We start from the raw sequence: 23,391 nt of genomic DNA on the forward strand, positions 1-23,391 counted from the left end.
CCATGGCAAAAAGATTTGTAAGGCAAGTAAAGGTATCAGATTTCATGTGCATGAGATAGACCCATGTTGTGCGTGAGAAATCATCCACGATAGTTAAAAAATAATGGGCTCCTAAATGTGATGCAGTAGGATAACCACCCCATATATCACAATAAATTCGATTGAAACAAAATGTGCTTTTATTTGTATTCAAAGAAAAAGGTAAACGAGTGTGTTTTGCTCTAGCACATATATCACAAGCCAAATGTTGATTAGAAACACGTAAAGTTTATGGAATGCATGAAGTAGACGGATTACCAAGTCGTTGATGCCAAATTATAGAATCAGGGATGCTTTGAGAATGAAGGGCAGAGGCAGAAAAAGGCTTGTAGTGATAAAGTTCATTGCGTACTTCACCCGTTCCAATCAGCTTCCTCGTTGATAGGTCCTGGAAAACATAAAAAGTAGAAAAAAATATGCAACACAATTAAGAGTTTTGGTGAGTTTGCTAATAGACAGTAAATTAAATTTAAAAGAAGGTACATATAAAACATTAGAAAGGGAGATATCAGGTGAAATATGTAATGTGCAGTATGAGTTATAGAAACAACATCACCATTTGGAAGTTTAATGGGACATGGTTGATGCATGGATTGAACATTATTAAGGGATGATAAATTCAAAGTTATATGATCTGAGGCACCTGAATCAATAATCCATTCATGATTAGAAAAAGAAGCAGAATTACAAGAAGCAAGGTTACTAGCAAAGTTGGCAGAATTGGTGTTCAAAACCAAATTATTCACTGGTGATAGAAGATCCAAAAAGCGAGAGCATTGGTCACTAGTGAGATTGGGAATATTAATCTCAGAAGATGTTGAAGAATTGATGGCATTATTCACCGCCATTGATGAGCCAGCATGTCCATTAGTTGCTTCACAGTATTGAGGTTTGTTCTTGGGGTAACCATGCAACTTGTAACAATTGGATTTCCAGTGACCATCACGATCATAGTAGTCGCATTTTGGACGACCACATCCTCTTCCTTTATTATCAGAACGATGTGCAAAAAGGTAAGAAGCTACCATAACAGCATATTTTGTTGGAATACTGGAGATATACAAGAGACGTTGCTTTTTTTCTTGATGCAAAATTGAATATACTTTGGTGACAGGAGGTAAAGAATCCATAGCCAAAATCTGGCTACGAATTAGAGCATAAGAATCATGTAATCCCATCAAGAAATGAAAAACCCGCTCAATATCTTATATATGAGTCAATTCTTTTAAGACACCACAAGTGCATTTTGGTGCAAGAGTGAGCATTGCAAGCTCATCCCAGTAACCCTTAAGTGTAGTGAAATATGTAGGAATAGTCATAGAACCTTAGATAAAGGTAGCAACATCACGCTTTAATTTAAAAATCCTGGGATTGTTGCTTTGAGAAAAACGATCTTCAAGATCAAGCCATACATCACGAGGACAGTCATGATAAATCAAACTATTAACAATTGATTTATCAATGGAGTTGAGAATCCATGATAAAACCATGTCACTGCAGCACTCCCACAATTGAATTTCTACTCTGGAAGATGTTGGTTTGGAGAGAGAACCATTAACAAAACTTAGTTTGTTTTTAGGGTTTAATGCCATTTTCATGGCTCGCTTTCAGGTAGGGTAATTGTCACCATTAAAAAGAATGGAAACTAGAATGGAACCTGGGTGATCAGTAGAGTGAAGAAAATATAGAGATGATATATCAGGAATTGATGAAGATGTGGTATTAGACATGGCTACAAGAAGAAGACATGCAGCAGAATGAAGAAGATCTAAGGATGAAGAACATATATAGAGACTGAAGAACTTGTATAGAGACAAAATGCTCTGATACCATGTAAAGTTTGAAATTTTGTTCTATATATTTATTCATGCTTTACAACTAATATATATAATACAGAGAAATGAAATCACGATCCAAGAATAAAGCCTAAACAATTGCTAACGAAAAAATAATTCATAAACATAAGTTTCTAATAACTGGACAATGAGTTACATATGGAATGTAAAAATATATGTGCAGATATGACGTTGATGTGCAAATATGACGTTAATACTTGAGATCTAGATTCAATCTTGTTTAAATTTCTAATTAAATTAAATATAAAATTAAGTCCTTGAAATTTAATTATTTCAGTTAAATTTAGCCTCATTAACATAAATAAATTGTTTTAATGAAAATGGTTTACCCAATAACCCGTAAATCAATCAAGTTACCTGGAAAATATTCGTGATCAATTCCAAAATTGAATTTGAGAACTATAACAAAACGGTTTTATTATCATAGAATAAAAAAAAATCAAGAATGACCCATATGTTGGAAATTTTAGTCATTGGGAGATCGACTAAAGATGTTGAATTTATATATTTTTATGGAACTCAGATGAGGTATAAGTTTGGGGTATTTGAGAATATTAATATAATTATTTTTTAAAATATTTTTTTATTTTAAAAAATATTTTTTAAATTATTGTATCAAAATTATATGAAAAAACTAAAAAAAAATAATTGAAAATAAAAAAATTTCAAAAGAATTTCAAAAATACTTTTAAAAAGTCCAGGTTATAAGTGTTTGACATGTGATTATAATTATTTTTAAAAATATTTTTTATTTAAAAAAATATTTAAATAAAAAATATAATCTCTTGAACGTGATTTAAAAAAAATCTAATGCATATTGATACTTGAGATTTCAATTATCTAGAAAAGTAAATTTTACTGTAATAGGTTAACTTTTACGATCATAATAATAAGATAAGGTTAATTTTAATAAATGTGTAATCTATTGGCTGGGAGATTCAAAAGATAATTTAAAATAAAAAATAAAAAATTAATTTTTTTTTAAAATACTTTTAAAATATATAAGTTATAAGAATTTTGAAGTGTGGTTGTGATTATTTTTTAAATTATTTTTTATTTAAAAAATATTAAAATAATCTTTTTGATTTTTAAAAATTATTTTTAATATAAACTTAGAAAAATAATATAAAAATATAAAAATATTAGTTTTAAATAAAATATTTTAATAAAATTTAAATTTTTTTAAAAATATCTGTAAAACAAATGAGGTCTGACCATGCTTTTTTATCCACTTTGAACTGTTGGCGGCGGCCCTAGAGGCCCTATGATTTGTAGGGTGCTGATGTGGTGTTAGTGGCCCATCCTTATCAGACGGTATTGCAAATTCCAGATATTTCCATTGTTGCGTGCTGCCTAACTTCCATGATGGCCGGCGTCATCAAGGTGGTGTCTACTAAGAAGCACTAGGAGGATTTTGTTGCTCCTTAATTTTTCAAAGTTAATACTATGATAATTCCATATTGGTGCATGCAATAACTTGAGAATTGGGTGTGAAAGTATATAAAAAAAATACAAAAATCCTACAATTTAGGGTATACCTGAATCGCTAGATTTTTTTATTATTAAGATTAAAACTTGTGTTTGTTTAAAATTAAGATTAAATTTGTTTTTATTAAAATTTAAAGTTTTTTTTGCTTCAAATTACTTTTTAGTATTTTTAAATCGAATTAATGTGTTAATATCAAAACTAATTTTAAAAAATAAAAAATATATTATTTTAATATATTTTCAAATAAAAAATACTATAAAACATAAATTTTATTACATCCTTAAACAACCTATTAATCTAGACTTACAACCTATTAATCTAGACTTAAATGACTAGATTTATTTGTCGGTCGATCCGAATACCTAATTATTACAATCTTTCAAGTCAAAATAATATCACATCATTCTCATCGTGTATCACTTATGGATATTTATTAAAAAAAATTTATAGAGTAAAGACTTCTATTTTCTTGCTAATAGTTATTTCTTACTTGTACAAGCACTATAAATAATAATGAGCATCCTCTCCACCAATAATACAATAATTTATGACTTTAAATTCCATGCATCATATAAAACTTGCAATTCCATTAAATATGAGGTAAATACAACACTATATTTTTTATGATGTAAATTTATATGATCAAGATCTATATCTGATGTCACTTAGTAAACATTTAACATGGAAATTCATTTAAAAACCTCTTACTAATTCATTTAGTTATAATAGACGAATAATCTTCTTTCTATTTTTCTTTTTTATTTATTATTTCTCATCCTTTATTTATTAAGTGCTAGAAGATGTTTTATTTCCATGAAGGACTTGTTTTAGCTTAGAGACAAAACCAATATTTAAAATCATACATCTCAACCCAATATGCAGTCATGAAAACCCAATCCAATCCTGAAGTTTTTAGGACTTCATTAACGTGTGTTCTTGAAGCTAGAAGTCTTAAGAAATCCCTCTTATATTAACAACCTACATTTTAGAACACCGTGTAAAATGAAAATGGATTCTTAAATACCTTTTTAAACTACTCTCTGCCTTCTAAACATGAGAATTTGAGAGGGAGGACTAGACGTAGTTAGCTAAAGCTAATTAAGCTGGATTTATACTATAATATGTAGTAGATCTATGTTAAAATGACATCCATCTTTATCCTTATATAAACCATGACATGGAATGTCATTATCACTCATTTCAATTTAGATGAACTAATGCTGCCTTAATTGAAGATGGGTTGCAAATAACAAAATTAGTGAAGTTCACTAATTTCCATCTAAAATCTCAACCTAAAGCATCAATTCAACTAGATGTTGCATCCTTAATTTGTTTGTGTGAAATGCAAATACCCAACCATTTTCAAATGATTAATTTCCCCATTGTTGTGACTACTATTTTAAAAAATCATTTTTAAATTGTTTTTCAATGATTTTGATGTATTAATATTAAAAAAAATATTATTTTAATATAAATACTTTTAAAAAGTATCATATATCATATTATCAAATATACACTAAGTATACCCACACAAATACACGTGTGTGTACATATTAAACTCATAAAATAATATTTAATTATTGTATTGAGACAACAAATATGAAGATAGTTGAGACAAAAAAAGACATGTCTTCTCTAATTTTTTTGTTTTTTAAAGAAAAAAAATTCACTTTAAAATTATCTTAAAAACATATATTTTTTATTATTTATATCTTTATCTATATTTTTATTTCTTCAACCAAATATATTTATATCCTTTCTAAATTTATTTCTTCTATTCTGAGATTAACCACACGTAACCTAACTAATGTTATGAGTGGTTGAGATCCATGGGGATAATTTCATCTCTTTACTTTTATTTTACATAATAAAATGACTTTGTTGCCTTTAAAATATATATATAAACATTTTATTTAAGGCCTTTTCAATATTTTTTTAACACAATAAAATAACATAAATACTCTTAAAAGTTCAAAAAATATTGAACTTGAATAGAGAGTTTTTGTGTCTTTTCATATTTTTAACATAGCGAAATAACATGTTTAACTTTAAAATAAAAAAATTTAAGACCGGTTTGAAAGAGCATTTTCATATTTATAATATATATATATATATATATATATATATATATATATATTGTAATATTTAAGATGCCTCAAGGGTTGTTTAGTAATATAATATATTAAAACATTAATGAGCATGTAGCATGCATTAAACCATGGTAGTTCCTCATGGTTTTCTGGTGGCATATAAAGAGTTGTATGTGATAAAAAATAAAAAATTTCCATGTCATTCAAAGCATTCAGTGATGGCGATGCTGATGAGGTGATGCATGTGTTAGATTCACAACGAGGTTTTTTCTCCTCTTCTTCTTGGGCCTTGAAATTTATATCGAATTTTAAAAAATTTAATTATATCTTCTATTTTAAATTTAATTTTTATTTTTTATTGCTGTTTATTTTTTATTTTAATATCTTTTAAAATTTATTGTTATTTTTTCAATTTCATTCTTGATCATTTTATTTCATTTTATTTTTATATCTAGTTTGATTCTTTTTTTTTATTGATAGTTTTTTTATTATTTTCTTTATTTTTTTCAATTAAATCTCTAATTATTATTTTTTCATTTATTTTTGTACAAGATGCGATTTTTATTGTTTTGATTGCTATGTTTTTTTATTTTTTGTGATTGAGAATTTTTCTTTGTTATTTTTTTATGTTTAACTTTTACAAAATAATCATAATCTCATTATCCATACCACCAGTTTTGAAATTTAATCCAATTTAAGTTTTTTTTTTATAAGTTTTTTTTAAATTGATTTTTTTAAAAATTTCATTAGTAAACATTGATTTTTAAAAAAATTTCATGAGTAAACATTGAGTTATCAAGCCTTGAATTTCATGAATTGTCTCGTTTTTATTTTTATGATATTATTTCAATTTAATATCTTGATTTGCATATTAGTCGAGTTAACACTTGGGATGACTTAGGTTTCTATTTCAACTTTCATTTACAATTTTTTATTTTTATTTTTTATTATTTGATATTAAATTATTAACCTTAAGGGTTATGATTTTTTCCACTTTCTTTTATGTGGAGTTAGCTTCGATACGAGTAAGTCCAGTTAAAATGTATTGGTCAAAGTTTTTTTTTTCAATTGTATTTTTATTGATTTAACTTTAATTTTTTTTTAGGTTTCTTTTATAAAATAAATAATTGTTTAATCCTGATCTTATATCGTATTTGATGATGTACTGTTAACTTAAGTTAACTTGGATTTTTTTTTTAATATTTTTTTAATTTAATTTTTTATATTTTATCTTTTAATATTAGATTATTGAACGTCAAATTTTATAAATTTTTTTTATACTTTTTTTAATAAAATTATTCTAATTTCATATCACATCGCATGTTAATTAAATTAAAATGGATTGACTCTATTATTATTTTAATTTTTTTTTTTAAATTTTTTTTTTACCTGTCTCGTGATTTATGTAGGAACACTAGTCTAGTCATTTTCTCAAACAGCCGATGGATTCCTAATTCTTATGAGTTATTAAGAATATTAGGATTTATTTGAAATATAGTTGATGTTATTTTTTAAAGTATTTTTTATTTAGAAATATATTAAAATAATATTTTTTTTATTTTTAAAAAATTATTTTTAAAATTAGCATATTAAAATAATTTAAAAATATTAATTTAAAATAAAAAAATAATTTTTTTATTAATTTTTAAAACTTCTTTTAGAGTTCCCTAAATTCAAAAATCGGTGTGATTAGCGACTATCTTGTCAATTGGCGTGCCGTTTACGACTCATCTTTCCCTATATATTAAGGTTGCATACATTAATAATTGATAATATATTCTTCTGTATCAAGTGAAAACGGACGTTGCCTAGTAGCCGCCCACCTTTCCCTTGTAGGGCCTTGCCTTTATATTTGCCAATCAGCCACTCATAAATCAATTTTAGCTTCTTATAAATTTTTTCTTCTTGAAGGGGTACAGATTCATGGTAGCAGCAGCAGCTCAGGTCTTGTTTACACATACCGTTCATGCAGATGGAGAAGTATCAGATCTGCCTCCCTGTATCTGACCCATCAAGTCCTTCAGGATCACCTTCATCACTAAACATGGCAAATCCTTCAATCTATTTTCATGGTGACAATGAAAATGGGGTCAGGCCAGAAAGTAGAACTCAACATTCGGATGCGAAACACAGTGATCCTCAGACTAGTAGAGTCTCTAGCAATTCTGAGATTAGGGTGAAACCAGGAATGAGGGGAGGGGATAATAATGAGTTCAGAAAGCATAAATATGCATTTCAAACTAGAAGCCAGGTTGACATACTTGATGATGGGTATAGATGGAGGAAATACGGGCAAAAGACTGTTAAGAACAGTAAGTTCCCAAGGTTAGTATCATTTTAGTCAGCTAAAGATTTATTGATTCTTTTGTGGGATGATTGATAAAACACTCTCTCAACTCTTCTTGCCTGTCAATTTCAATCTGTAATTGATGCATGAACGCATATTTCACCTAACGAGACCTGCCTTATTAATTGTTGTGGTTGGAATTAACTCTATGGATTAGTGTTAATGTTTTCCATAAAGTTTCGAATGTTTTTTCATTGCTTTAAATCAAGCATTGTGATCGTTTTGGCTCAACATTATCCATTGTACACCTAGAACAAAAATGACTCAATGCATTGAACACCAGGCAAGGATTGTGACATGTTCGTTGCTTATTGGAAAGTAATTAAATTATTGAGAACGTAAAACATAACCAAAATCATCATCTGATGGAAAGTTTTTTGTTGAATGTTAATCAATTTCTTCTACAGAAGTTACTACAGGTGTACAAATAATGGGTGCAATGTCAAGAAGCAAGTCCAACGCAATTCTAAAGATGAAGAGATTGTTGTGACCACCTATGAAGGGATGCATACTCATCCAATTGAGAAGTGCACTGATAACATTGAGGACATACTGAGACAGATGCAAACTTACACTCCTTTCGAAATTATGCCAGGGCATTTTCTTTAATGTTTGGATTGCACATGGAATACTGTAATTCCGAATCGGGGGAGGAAAATAAATCTTCCACAGCATAAAACATTGGAAGCTACTTTCTTTCTAGCTGTGGAATTCTGATGGTGCCAGGAGTGATTTCAGTTTCAAGCATGCTAGAAACATTTTGCAGAACCACTATATGGAGGGTCTTATCCATACAATCTTTAACATTATCATAAGGACTTGTACAATTCTGAAGAGTTATACTCCAGCTATTCTGATCCACAGTTCTCGGTCAAAAAGCAGAAGCATACTTGAATACGATCATAGGAACTCTTCAGGTTTTTATCAAACTTGTAAAATAAAATGGTTGGATAAACTCTTCCTATATAAAATTTGGGACTGGATTGGATTCATGTCGGTGCAGATTGAAAATATATCCTTATGTGTTTATTCATTACATCAATTGATTGTCAGTGTTCTATACATTAAGAGCTCCAATGAAAGACTGGGGGTTCGATATTCAGATCACCATTTGTTCTAGATATGACATACACTAAATTACATGTTCCTCTGTAGAGCTCCGTGAAAGGTTGCATTTTTTTTCCTTCAAAACCCTTTAACTATCTATTGTATTGACTAAATATGTCATCACCTGTGGGTAGTAATGAGTAAGTTCATATGCATTATTCATGATAATAAGGTATGAGAATTTCCAGTTAGAAGACAGGTGCATTCACACAAAATACTAAGGAAACATCAGTTAAATGACCTCCTCAGTTTTGGACCAACCTAGAAAGAAATACAAAGAGAAAGGATCATGTTGGGAATAGAATCACCTCATTTCCAACCCCATGACCACCAAAGCTTCTCTTTGAGACGACCCCGATTGCACAAACAATGAAAGCAATTATAAGCCAACCCAAAGCAACCATCCGGTTTGTCCCATATCTTTCTTGATCACTAATCAAAACTCTATTTTCTTCTTGAACACTTGCCACCGCCACCTTTTCTCCCTCTTTTTCTGCCGATTCTCTCTCAACACAACCATCACATATATAAGAGGAAGAGGAGGGGGAAGAGGAAGAGGAAGAGGAGGGGGATGATGAATAAGAACAATGATGAACAAATGGAGACAACCCTTCTTTGCTCGCTTCAACATTTTCATTTTCATCATCAGAATCATAAGAGAATACTGATCTAATCTCACTCTCCTGAGCGAAACCATCCATATTATTACATATCATCTCCTCTATCCCTCGAAAACCCATCTCACTCACACTACTCCCCATTGCCCCAAAAAGCCTCCTTCCCTTCAACCCGGCACTCTCAATGCCTGCCCTTCTCTCTTTCAAAATTTCATCAACTGCCAAGAAATTGTTCCTAACCTTCCATGCACCATCTCCTCCCACTGGCGGAGACCTCCCATGCTGAAGTGATGACATAAGGTCTCTTGGAGAGTTGTATAGGAGTTTATGAGCTTTAACCACGAGTTTTGAGTCTGTTGACGCTCTACGTAGGATTCTTGTTTTTGATTGTTTTATGTAGTCCCATTCTTGTTCCAAATGCATCAACTGTCGGTACAATTTATCAATGATTTCTTTTCCTTCTTCACCTGGTCTTTCAATGGTGGGGTCTGTTTCTTTTTCGCATTCCGTCATGGCTTGGAGTATTTTGTGGTGTTTTCTGAATCAATAACGAGGTTAAGTTAGTGGATTTTGATTTAAACGTGATTTTTCTGAATCAGTAACGAGGTTAAGTTAGTGGATTTTGATTTAAACGTGATTTACTGGATCAGATTATAGAGGGATAAGAACCACCCACGTTCTGACTCATGATTTTTGAATTTTGATTTTGGAGCTGAACAGGTTGACGTATCTTACTTTGAGATGACCATTACTATCAATCTAGATAATTCAAATAATGGAATTGTTGGTGACCGTTTTCCCCACTACGCCATGAGATTCGTTGTACATTTAATATTTTATTTTACAGGAAGGCATAATCACTAACGTCATCCAAATAAATTTAATATTCCTGACTTCGCTTTCGCCCCTTTTGCTTACTATTTTAGCATAAAGTATTGTCACTACTATGACCTCCATGGTTCTGATACCATGCATATGATCGCTTCGCCGGTGGCTAAGTGAATTTATTTTGATGTAAAAAAATATTATAATAAAAAAAATTCAAATCCTGGTACAAGTAATAATTTAAATAATATAAAAAATATAATAATAATAATAAATAAACTGATACAAAAATAACAATAAAAAATAAAAAAACAAACTTTAGCTCCTTTGAATTATCAAATAATCTAATTTAACATAAGAGAAGGTAAACTATAGAAAATTACAAAGCAAATCTAAAATTAAAAAAAAAATCAACTTTAAAAATAAATAAAGTAAATCCAAGTGAAGTTTCTAAACTTAGTCTAATTTCTAAAACTTATAACTCGTTAAATTCTAGATATAAGTTCAAATCAAGAAGTTGAACTGTCAAACAATCTAATTTTAAATAATGAAATTGTTAAAAAATATAAATAAAAAACTTTCAAAAAACAATAGTAGAAAAAAGAATAAGGACAAAATTTGAGAGGAAAAAAACCTAAGGATGATGAAATTTGAATGAAAAAAAAAACTTTAAAAATGATTTCGAACAAAAATAATAGCAATTAAAAGATTGATGTCAAATTTTGAAAAATTAAAAAATCATAAAGGGTCAAATTAATGAAACAATATTTTTAATATGATAGATTATTTATAGATTAAAAATGATAGAGATATTGAAAAAAAATTATAGAGGGCTAACTTAATATAATCAAACTGTAAAAAAAAAACACAAAAAAAGAAGAAGAAGAAAAGATCAACTTAAAAATAAGGGGAAAAAACTAAGTAAACCCGAATAAACTTCATAAACTTGATCTAATCTCTAACATCAATAACTTGTGAAATCATGGACTTGAATTCAATCAAAAAGTTTAACTCTCAACAAATTTAATTTTGAAAGATAAGATCATGGAAATAATACTAAAATAACTTGCAAAACAAAAAAATAAATATTAAAAAATGATCCCAAACAAAATAAATAGCAATTAAAAAAATTAAGATCCAAATTTAAAAGATAAAAAAATCACAAAGGTAAGATTGAAAAAAATTTGTAATTTAATAGATTATTTATAAATTAAAAAATAATAAGGAGTGAAATTAAAAAAATATTTGTAATTTGATAAATTATTTACATCTTAAAAAATAACAATGGTGAAATTAAAAAATATTTATAATTTAATAAATTATCTATATATTTTAAAATGATAGGGGCGGCACTGGAAAAAATATTGTAATTTGATAAATTATTTTTAGATTAAAAAATAATAGAGGTAAAATTAAAAAATATTTATAATTTTATAACTTATTTCAAATAAAAATAATAATTAAAAGATTAAAACTAAATATAAAAAAAAAATTAAAGGATTGCTCTAAAATTTTGAACCGTATACAAAAAGAAAATAACGAATATAACCCCATATAATATGTTAAAGCAATTGTGTCTTTTGTTTGCAAAGGCAAAATCATAATTATATTACAATTAATTGTAATCTGTGTCTTGATGCACGGTAACTTCATTAAAGGGTTTAGTTTTTATATATAATGTGGTTAAATCTGAGTACCTAAATAAATATCTTATTAGAAAATATAATAAATGTGCTTAGATAAATTGGTGTAAATTCACCCTACCCAAAATGTTTTTCTTTAATTATCCTCAATTTTCACTTTCTATGCCCGATCAAATTTTGAAAACTTTTTAATAAAAGAAATAATTTAATGAAAGAGGATCAAAGAATAAAATAAAAACAAATCTCATGTCTAATTTTAAATTTGCTTAAAAAAATTTAGTCAACATGCTTTTCTTTTTCTGTCTCCATGGTTCTTGTAATTTTTACAAATTTAATATTAATTCAAAATTTATTTCCTAAATATTTCAGTCCCTGATTTGATAAAGAAAAAAGAAAGAGATGTGAATAAAAACTAAAAACAACAAATAAACAAAAAACATAAAATATTTTAAATGAACGAATCCTAAATTTGCAAGTTTCTTGTCCTTCAAAATCAGGATAATAATATTTACCTCGGTAGAAGGTTTACAAACCCTAAATAAATTAGAAACCTTACCTTAATTGAAAAACAAAAACATAAAATTAAAAATAAAAAAAGTATAAAATCCAAAATAAACAAGAACTCCAAAAATAAAAAGAAAAAATACAAAAAGTACAAAAAACATGAGGCCTCGGTGATATTCTTAATATCTAAAGATCCAATTGTCCATGTAACAATATAGTCCAATGGAGAAAGTCCCATTCAAAAACTTCTATAAAAATTTAAGCATGATCTAATGGTCGGATAAAAAATTATGACCATTTGAAGTTGTTGTCCTACCTTAGCATGACCAGGACTTTCTATTGGGTCTTGACCTGTCTTATTAGTCTATAAATATATTTGATAGATCTTCAATGTAATTTATACATGACGGATCCTCATCTAGTTGTGGCAGACCCATACATGATGTCTCAAAATCACTTGTCATTATAGGCTCAATTACATTAGAAAGTTGCCTAAAAAATGCAAGGAAAGATAAAATCATGAAATTAGTGAGTTAATCTAAATTGACTTGGGTTTATCTAATATATTGTCATCTTAATATGTTATTTTTTTAAGAAAAAGATGTAATCTTAAGATTTTTTTAAAAAAAGTTAAACCATTTTTTACTAGTCATTCAGGTTGTTTTTAAACATGTATGACTAGCCTTCTTTATTTTTTTGTTATTCTATTTTATCTTTAGACCCGCTAAATTAATTGAAGCATGTCAAGATAACTTTAACATGACTTTATTTAAAATTTAAACTAAACAAGTAGTTGAGTTAATTTTCAAGTCTAACTCACTTACCACATTTTATAACAACTAGATAGGGTCACACTATACCGTGAAGTAGTATATATTTTTTTTAACATAGAAAAACAATATTAAGGTTATAAAAAGGTTCCTAAAAAAGCTAAAAAAATATATGAGATTCATGCCATTGGCTTAATTGTATTTAATAAGATTGGCTAACTTAAATAATAAAAATAAGAAAATAAAATGATAATAAATAAAATGATAAAAAAATTAACAACATAAAAAAAGTTAAAAAAATATAACTTGAGCTCATCCAAGTCAGCACATCAAATTTATGACTTGGTTAAAAAATTAGGATAACCTCTTCAAAAGCATACAAAATAAAATTATAAAGTTCAGTTATCAAATAATATAATATTGAATGGAAAAAAATTAATAAAAAAAATAATAAACAAAAAACCTTGAGTCAACTCGAGTTAACTCATGAACCTTGTGACTATGAACACATAATTAGAATAACTTTATAGGAAGAAAATAATTAAAAAAAACATGATAACCAATTCTCAATAAATAAAATATTGAAGATAAAATAAAAAAATAAAAAAAGACAAAAAAACTAAGGTTAACCTATATTAAACTTCAAAATTTGTGATCTCGGTCATGAGCATGAGACTATAAAAAATAAATAATAATAATAATTAAAAGAATGACATATTAAATTTGATATAAAAATAATTTAAAATTAAATATTAAAGGATAAAATTAAAAATAAAATTTAATTTAAAAAAATAAAAAAACAATTTAAAAAATACTGATAAAATTTGATATAAAAATTAAAAATTAAATGAAACCAAATAATAAGGGGTGAGATTGAAAAAAAAATTCATAAAAAATTAAAAAAATAAAGGGTGAATTGAATATTTAAAACAAATTAAATAATAACAAGAAAAAGATAGATAAAAAAGAGTGGAGAATACAAACGTCCACTGCAGCCCAAAGTCAGCTGAATCCTAACTAGAATCAAAATATGTCGTGTTTAGCAATTCCATACCACTATAATTGCTTTGGGGTAAAAGAATGGCAAGGTTAAGCTGTCCAGAGGTCCAAACGATTACAAGCAACCATTTTGTTGGGCTATAAAATCAAACTCATATGTTGGTAATTGAAATTGTTTTTTAAAATATTTTTTATTGAAAAATTTATTTTTTTTATTTTTTTAAAATTTATTTTTAATATTAATATACCAAAATTATTTAAAAATTAAAAATTAATTTAAAATAAAAAATTAAAATTTTTTAAAATATAAAAGCAGGACCTAAAACGCTAATTCATATTGCTTCTGTAGCACGTCTAACCACATAGAAAGAACTATTTTGTGATTTTTAAAGTGATCACATATATAATTACATTTTAAATTTTAATTTTATAAAAACTAAATAACTTCCTTTTTATTCATAAAGATATATTTTTCATTCCTAAAAACCTCCTTTCATTTATTCTGAATTGAAAAATTTATTTCAAAACAGTATTAACACAACTAAAAATGTTTTTTTCTTCTAACAAGTAATTTTAAAACTACAGCTACAAAAGCTAACTCATCCACAATGTCAAACAAGCTATATACAGCACTCATGCTGCTGCCATAGATTGGTTAGTTGAGCATATTCGAGCATGAACAGCTAGAAGTCGATGGTTTTGATTAGCAACAATCTATGGTGAAGACCACCTGCAAATCATTATCAACAGTGTATAGTAAAAAAAATAAAAAAACACAGACAAATCAAAAAACAAGCTCCAGTTTTCTAGGGCTACAGAATTAGATTAGTTTATACAGGGAAAGAAAAACACTAGTGCTAACTATGAAATCTCCTGCATGGTAGTTAAGAGTATTGAATGCCCATTATTGCATCCAGCACATAATTTTAGTACATAAAGCTTCTCTAAACATGATCAGCTTTCCAGGTTAGGGTTTGATATGTCCTCTATCATGCCTTTCCCATCCGTAGCATCAAAGAAGAAGAAATTCTTGAGGGGATCCCCTTTGCTTGATATTGCTTTGATTACCTCCTAAAGTATTTAATGCCACACATTAAACCAGGTAATCGAACATTTAAAAAGAACACCAGCCAATAAATAGATTAGAAATTCACCTGTCCAAGTGTTCCTCCAATAATGGCACAAACTGGAGGGAACTCTTTTGCACCCATAACCAATCTTTCGAGGAGGGTATCCGGAATGTGAGATTCATTTACTGACTGAAAAGGATTGCGATGGCAAGATTTAGAAGCTGATTCCTATTTTCAAATAAGTAAACACAATTAACTGATTCCTAAAGACGTACCTGTGCCTCACAAAGTTCCTTTTTCAGCTTTAGAACAGCAGGAAGGTCCTCGATATAAATTTCTCCTGGCTTGCGTCCTTCAGCCTCTTCAAACCTTTCAATCACTACAAAAGGAGAATAAAACAGGTCATCTCTTCTACAGATGTAGACAGTTTAAAACAACTGCTCATAAATGTATTTAAAACCCAACTCATCAAGTACAAAGGAAACAGAACTTCAGTTTTTTCATCACAACATGGACAAAACGCTCATTAGATTTCCCAATTCCAAAAAAGAGAAATCAGCAATCATGCACTTTAGCATGAAGATGCATGAATTAGGTGGTAATTAAGAATCAACTCAGCCTTGTAACACAAGAACAGAAAGGTCCATCACGTATTCCTCAATCTTATATCAGGCAATGTGTGCATGTGGAGTTGTGAACAGTTTCCCAGCAGTTTGGACCACCTTTTTTATTTTCAATCTTTTCCTTCTAAACAAAAAGAACTGAATATTTAACCAGACCTCTCATAGCAAAATAAAGCTTTGAGACTTTCCGGGGAAGTGATCTCCAAGGCACTGAAATAGCTTCCTGCAATGAATGGATCAATTGCACAATTTGTCAGTAAAATGGGCACCTAAGTACATATATAATTTTATTGTTTCTGTCAATCAAAATCAGCCGAGACTTTGATTTCAAACTCATGCTAATTAAACATAAGTTACGTAGCCATCCTAAATGAATGCCGCAAAGCTATTTCCTTAGTTACATCATATATTAGTCCAAGCAGATTCCTATAGTTCGTCACTTGGTTCATTCCCTGAAGGTGTTGCCTAACCAGCATACATTTGCAGATAGAATGGATCAGTTTGCTACTACTCTCGCCAATTCTCAGGTAAGACTACAGACCAGGCTATATGGCCCACTTAATTTAATACATGCCATCCCTTAAGCAAAACAATAATGTTAAAAAAAGTTCATGTTTTCCAGGAAGTTAAAATTTTACCACATTTCTAGAGTTCTTGATCGAATGTACATTAATGCACTTGCCAGGCATTATGAAGGAACGAGGTTGGATCAGACCACACATTTGGCTATATTTACAAGGCTATTGAAATGAACTCAAATTAATGGGGGAAGAACTTCGTGAACTTAGCAATACCTGAAAACTTGGATATTGCAGTTCACATTCAGTAGCTCCATCTGTCTTTTTCTGTCAATAACAAGAAACAGAAAAAAAAACCAGTGCCTCCGATCAACAAAAGCATGGTATTTGAGGATGATTAAAAAGATAAACAATTTGGCATCTCATGTGAGTTGCAACTTCATACTATAAATGTCAAAAAGGTTAGTGCTCAGTTCTCCATCCACTTCTTGTCACCAAGGCTTTCGGAATCAAGGTAGATGGAAATGTCAATATGCACTCTGATCGACACAGTGCAATTATAGTATAATTACATGTTATGTGGTATCATCATCATTATAACAGCACATCAAACATCCAAAGAAAGCATGACATCAACAGATGAAATCATGCATTAGGATGAGCTAAAACAAGAAATAAACAATCCACCACTCAGAACAAAACTGATTCAAGCTTTGGTAGTGTAATTTTTGAACTTTCCATCCAGGACAATGTTTTTAGAAGAAAAAAGAAAAATTTTGGACCCAATATTTTGAGTCATAACAGGAATCCATGAAAGAAGACAGCCTGTGAAAATGTAAGTAGAAAAGATGTTACCTTTGCATAATTGTACTTCTGCAAATCAACAAAGATCTCACCACAACAATCTCTACAGTCAACTGCATAAAAAGATACACGCTTTGATAACTTCCGGCACTTTTCATTGATTAATTTCTGCATTAAGAGTGTAAAATAAATACTTCATTAAATTACAAAGAAGAAAAAAATCCTACCAGAAAGCAGAATTATCTACACAAATTAATTAACAACAAACAATTGTCCAGTACTTTGGAGGCTAGCGAGCAGCAACTGATAACTACAACATCAAACTTCTCAAAGAATTCCGCACCCAAGCTTGCCAAATCACCTGCAATTTCAGTATTCCATTGGATAATTTCAAATTAGTTGCACGTATACAAAATTCTTGGATTAATAAAATTAGCAAACACACCCAATTCCAATCACTAAATTAATAGACTCGGTACCAAAATTAAGCATTATCAGTCATAAGAAAAAAAAAATATGGGATAGACAAACAAAACCTTTTTCAACCGAAACACGAACCATGGGGTTAAATTCTCTCAAAGAATCACAGCAAAGCTCAGCAAGGGTTTTCCCACTGCAAACACTTTCATCAGGGGGTATCAAAAAATTAGCAGACAACGCTTCTTCAGACACAGCCCTGTCATCCACTAGTGTCAGACTTCCAACTCCAGCCAAAACAATGTTCTTGCAAAACTAACCACATAAAAAAACACGAAGTCCGACCTTATCAACATAAAAAAGGACACATTTTTGGTGAGTTTTAAGGTTGCAGTAGCAAATACCTCAGCAATAGTGCCCTTCATTCCATAAACCAATATGTGGGATTTGCTTAGTCTAAAAAAATAAATTAAAAAACACAAAAAAAGGTTACTTAAAAGAGCGAGTTCCAAATCAAATTAAGAACTGAAACTTAAAGGGGTTTTACCTTCGTTGAGCATCAGCACCCCAAACCCTAATTTGGCGATCATACAAAGCAGTTTCTTGCTCTGTCAACTCCTCTCCGTTCATGTTCAAGTTTAGCCTAATTAACCAAACAAAATTCTACTTTGGACTAAACCCTTAAAAGGGTTTTATCTTGATATGAAAATAGAAATGATTCTTGACCCAAAGAATGACTGAAGAAAAAAAAAAGAACAGAAAAGACACGACAAGGTTAAACTTTAAAGTAGTGTTATAGGAAGTTTTCAGAGGTTTAGCAGTTGGAGAGTATCAAGGAAGGAGTTTTTTGGGTCCAATCCGGTTGTTGATCCATATTTGGTGGTTTTGGGCTGTGGATATTTACATGGGCCACGTAAGTTTTAAAAATATATTTTTAAATATGAATTTACTTTTTAAAAAAAATATTTATTTGATTAAGAATGTTATGAAAGGATTGTTTACATATAAAATAAATAAAAAGCATGTTTTTGTTAATAAAAGCATATTATTTTATTTTTTATATAATTAAGATTTAAAATATAATTATATATGGATATAATGTAAAAAGGTATAAGTTATTTGGCTAACCAAATAATCAAATATTTTCTACGTGATTGGGTAAAAAAATAAAAAATAATACAATACCAAACAATCCTTTTGCTTATTCAAAAATAGTTAGATTTTTGTTATTGTGTTTCACTGTATTTATTTTAAATTAGTTTAAAAATTATTGGTTCCTATCATTATAATTAGTTTTTACATACTTATCAAACATCCTTAATATTTCACTTCTTAATCATTTTCTTAACACTTAACTTCTTAGTATTTAGCCTTTAATATTTAACTCTAAACCAATGGAATCTAAAAGGAGCATTTAAAGACGTAAAAATAGAAAAATAGAAATGGAATCATAAGAACATGTAATTATAGAACTTTTGGGTAGCATGGATTTGGATAGAATTTGGCATTTTTAATGAATTCCTTTGGTTAACTATAGTTTTTAGTAGTGATAACCATGGATACCCATAGTTGGGTTGTTTGGCATTATTCTAACTTGAATTCAAAATTATTAAATATATCCAATAAATTTTAGATATTCAAACTCAACTGAATCAGGTTTCAAGTATTTATTATTTTTATATAAGCTAATTCCAACCCTCAAAACATAATCAATATTTGATATTCCCCTGAAAGTGTTTCTTAAGCTTTTACTCTGTTTTTTTTTTTGGTCATTTATATGGTAACTAATGTGAAAAAATAAAATTTATATATGGTTCCTCTCTTTGGATGGTAAATACAGAATGACAATTGTTGAAGATGAGAGGTTTATTGGGTGGCCCCGTCACATATAAAGAGGAAATACAAATAAAGAGGACAGGTTGGTCGAAAAGGAAATATTAGTGTCGGTTGAAACAAAATTAAAGGCAAAAGGAAAAGAGAGAGCCTATGAGAAAAAAAAATAAAATTGAGGCAGATCGAACAGTGTTCGTTCAAGCTTTGATTGGAAGTTGATTCACCGTTAGATCTAGATGAATTATTAACTAAAGATTCCAGACATATATCTTTTTATTTTGGATGATTGGATTAAAGATGGAAAGTATTTTAAATAAGTTTGTTCTTATAAAGTGGTTGCTAGTTTTGTGAGACTTTTTCTCTATTCTTTCTTCTTTTCTTTTTAAATTTTGATGAATTCTTAGAATATATTATTTTTGATGATGTGTGCTGTAACTCTTAGTTCTAACTAAGAAAAACATTAACCATCAATTATTATTGTCGATAATGAAAATCTTTGTGTGAATTATGGTTTATAAATTTTTTTTAGTATTTTTATGTAAAAATTTTAGTATTGATTTATTATTTTAATTTTTGAATATTTTTTTGTCTATCAAGTTATATCATAGCTTTAAATTTAATTTGATTTGGGTTATGTTATGTAATTGATTGAGATTAATACAAGTAGATTGATTAAATTAATGGTTTGAATAATCAAATATAGAAGGTGAAAATGGATTAATTCATATATATATATATATATATATATATGAAAGGTTATCATGAGTCGATATTTTCTGCTGGCAAACCCAAAGGTAAAATTGATGACGAATGGCCCTTGCTATATTGACAAGTGTGTGGGTACATTAGGCAGTGGATTGATGATAATGTCTTGAACCATGTTATTGGAGAAATACCAGCCCAAAGTTTATGGCTTTGGCTTGAATCATTGTGTGCCTTAAAAAATGAAAATAAGAAGTTATATACATAAGGCAGATGATGTTACTAAGTTATCAAAATGAAACATCACTTTAACAAGTTTGAAGAAATTTTTTTATGATATAGTTTAATTGATTAAATTTTAAATTTATTTTTAAAAAATTATTGAATTTTAAAAATTTTAAAATTATTAAAAATTTATATAATCGTTAACTTTAAAATTTATGAAGTTAGTCAACTAATTTAATTATTTACATTAATTAAAAAAGAAATTACTAATGAGAGAGAGTAGAAAAAGAATTGAGATTAGAGAAGAGGAAATTTGATACCAATAATGAAGATCGAATTACAATCATTGAAGATTTTCCTCTTGTTAGTGATGTTATTAACTTATCAATGCCTCTTCAAATCATGCTACATCTTGGAGGAAATTATTTATTTCTTATACACTTGATGATTATGGTTATTTGAGGATACAAAATATGTTTTTTTAATTTAAATAATATACCATAAAATATTAGATAAAAAAACGACACCGATGGTGTGTGTTTATGTAATGTAGGATTTAAAAAATAAAATAAAAGATTTATTCCATTTTTTTAGAGAAATAGAGAATTAAAAAAAACACGGATATAAGAAAACAATTTTCTTGCTCATTTAATAACAATAAAAGTTTTTTATTTGTTTTATATAAATTTCTATTTCTTGAAAATTGAAATTTTTTTAAACACAAACATGTGATCCATTCACATTTCAAATCTAAAATGGCCACAAAAGGAGAATTCCACTTAATTCACTACTAGATGCAAATAATTTGCTTAAGATTGATTAAAAATAAACTGAATCTTGAAGTATTGACAAATTAAAAAAATTGTACCTACTCTACATTTATATCAATCATAGTGATATTCAATTCAACCATGTTTTATTTACAAAAAATGCTTTTGGATTTGTGAATATTATATTTGTGTGTGGATTTATTTTTTAAAAGCCTATTTATTTTTGTATTTCAAAAAAGATTTTGAAAAAAATAATTTCTTTATATTTTTAAATTGTCTTAGTATAATAATATTAATTTTTTTTAAAAAATGCTATTTCAATATAATTTCAAATAAAATACAAAAACTACTATTATAAATATTTATATCTCCTCTTGCAAAAACTATAGCTAAAACATTAGGTCAGCTTTATGGGCTGCCATCACCACTGAAGGCATATCAGTCGAGGATCACTGATAAGATCGAGGGGCCTCACTACTACAATTGGCGGCATTTCCTCCTCACTTTTTTTCTACTGCCTTCAATTTGTTTTAGCTACCTTCAACTGTTTATCTCGTACAAATTGAATAGACGGGTCACGATTAAGATGCCCGCGAAACAGTGACTCTCTCTGATTTTTTTGTAATTTTTTTTTATTAATATTAATATGAATATTCAGATTAACTTCTCTGTCTTAACTAATTTCAGAGAAGATTAAATTAACAATGAAAATCAAACCAATCAATCTCTTTAAACAACTGATACGAGATGGCGTTGCTTCTTGAAAATCCACAGAAAACGCCTTCAATCCTGCATGTGGATGCAACGTGCAAGTCTCAGAAATAGATAAAGCATTGTATGGAGAACACATACAAGGAATTGAAAAGTGTAGACTTTGTGGCACAACACATGACGAGAGAAACCAAGCTTTGCACGAAGAACATGCACACAGACCCCACAAATACACATTTATATATATAGAGATGGCTAGAGTAATTACAATAATCACACAGTTGTGACTCTTGCTCAGGCGACAGATTCCTCTCCAAATCTTAATATGATCTTTATAATGATCAATGGTGATATATGATCATTCATACCTGGGTCTTGAGGACTGCTATCCTCTAAGTTCTTCTTTATCATGATCACTAATTATAGAAGTCCAGGACTCTTTTGGAGATATAAGACAATTCCAAGCCGAGCTTGTAAGAATTCTAGTTGTTCAATGATACGATCTTGGGAAGTACTCTTGCGATTATCCCTTGAAATGTAATGGCCATTCGTAGAAATGTGGAGACCGGAGAGTCTACCTCTTGATAATACTCGTCTGAAACGGTGAAGAGTCATTTCGAAATTAGAGATTTGAATGACACCATATTTCTTGCATCACAGTATATCTTGGATCGCATGATCAAGCGATGATCGATGCAGAGACTTTTCCTGAGCAAAGAACAAATAATTTGAGGAGTCTGACGATATTTAATGAAGAGTACGGCTAGCGACTCGATTGTATCCAAGTGTACTCACTTTCAATTTACGCAAATTATACGATTTTAATATCAAAATATTTTTTAAATTCAATTTTTATTATTTTTAAATCTTATTTAAAAAAAAATCATCAAATTATAACGATAAAAAAAAAACATATTATTCACACATATTTAGACTATCAAAATAAACAAAATTTAGGTTTGAAAAAAAATCATCAAATTATAACAATAAAAAAAGAAACATATTATTCACACCTATTTAGACTATCAAAATAAACAAAATTTATGTTAAATTGTTTTATTTGATTAAAAAAATTCATATTAAATATTTTTTTACCTTTAAAATTAATAAAAAAATATATAAGCCTGAGTTAATTTTTATTTTTAGGTTAATTTTATTTTTTAAAATGATTTTTTTTATTATTAATAGATTTATTATAGTTTTTAAAGTTTTTTATGAGTGTTATTGCATCAAAAATATGTTGAAAAATTAATTTTAAAAAAATACTTAAATCTTGATTTTTCAATTATTATAGTGGTTAGAATTTAAACAAAATCAAATAACATATTATTTAATTTTATTTTAAAAAAATTGAGGTTGACAACATGTGTGAATGCCCAGGTGTAATGAAAAACACAAAAAAAAAAAAAAAAAAGAAAATGAGAATGTTGAA

The 23,391-nt window shown here is 28.4% G+C and overlaps 2 protein-coding genes across 5 annotated transcripts; one reads left to right on the forward strand and one right to left on the reverse strand.

Moving 5' to 3' along the window:
* Positions 1-7,266: 7,266 nt before the first annotated feature.
* Positions 7,267-8,817, forward strand: LOC105139396 (probable WRKY transcription factor 75). Its single transcript, XM_011045809.1, has 2 exons — positions 7,267-7,799; positions 8,229-8,817. Exons 1-2 carry the CDS (start codon positions 7,441-7,443, stop codon positions 8,428-8,430), a joined length of 561 nt encoding a protein of 186 aa, XP_011044111.1. The 5' UTR covers positions 7,267-7,440; the 3' UTR covers positions 8,431-8,817.
* A 6,082-nt stretch (positions 8,818-14,899) lies between these two features.
* LOC105139395 (SUMO-activating enzyme subunit 1A-like) lies at positions 14,900-18,552 on the reverse strand. Of its 4 annotated transcripts, none has more exons than XR_844966.1 (11): positions 18,266-18,552; positions 18,064-18,174; positions 17,838-17,977; positions 17,583-17,662; positions 17,353-17,469; positions 16,774-16,824; positions 16,136-16,202; positions 15,632-15,735; positions 15,441-15,545; positions 15,177-15,357; positions 14,900-15,054 (listed from the first exon to the last, which is right to left on the reverse strand). XR_844966.1 is itself a non-coding variant. In XM_011045807.1 (10 exons), the coding sequence occupies exons 1-10, from the start codon at positions 18,346-18,348 to the stop codon at positions 15,241-15,243; spliced, it is 975 nt and encodes a 324-aa protein (XP_011044109.1). In that variant the 5' UTR covers positions 18,349-18,551; the 3' UTR covers positions 15,069-15,240. The 4 variants fall into 4 exon arrangements, 2 of the variants coding, with proteins under 2 accessions (XP_011044109.1, XP_011044110.1); XR_844967.1 differs by having other exon boundaries at positions 14,900-15,057; XM_011045807.1 differs by lacking the exon at positions 14,900-15,054 and having other exon boundaries at positions 15,069-15,357; positions 18,266-18,551.
* Positions 18,553-23,391: the final 4,839 nt, after the last annotated feature.

The sequence above is a fragment of the Populus euphratica genome, unplaced genomic scaffold (genome assembly GCF_000495115.2).
Source record: "Populus euphratica unplaced genomic scaffold, PopEup_1.0 scaffold92.1, whole genome shotgun sequence".
In the NCBI taxonomy this organism is placed as follows: domain Eukaryota; kingdom Viridiplantae; phylum Streptophyta; class Magnoliopsida; order Malpighiales; family Salicaceae; genus Populus; species Populus euphratica.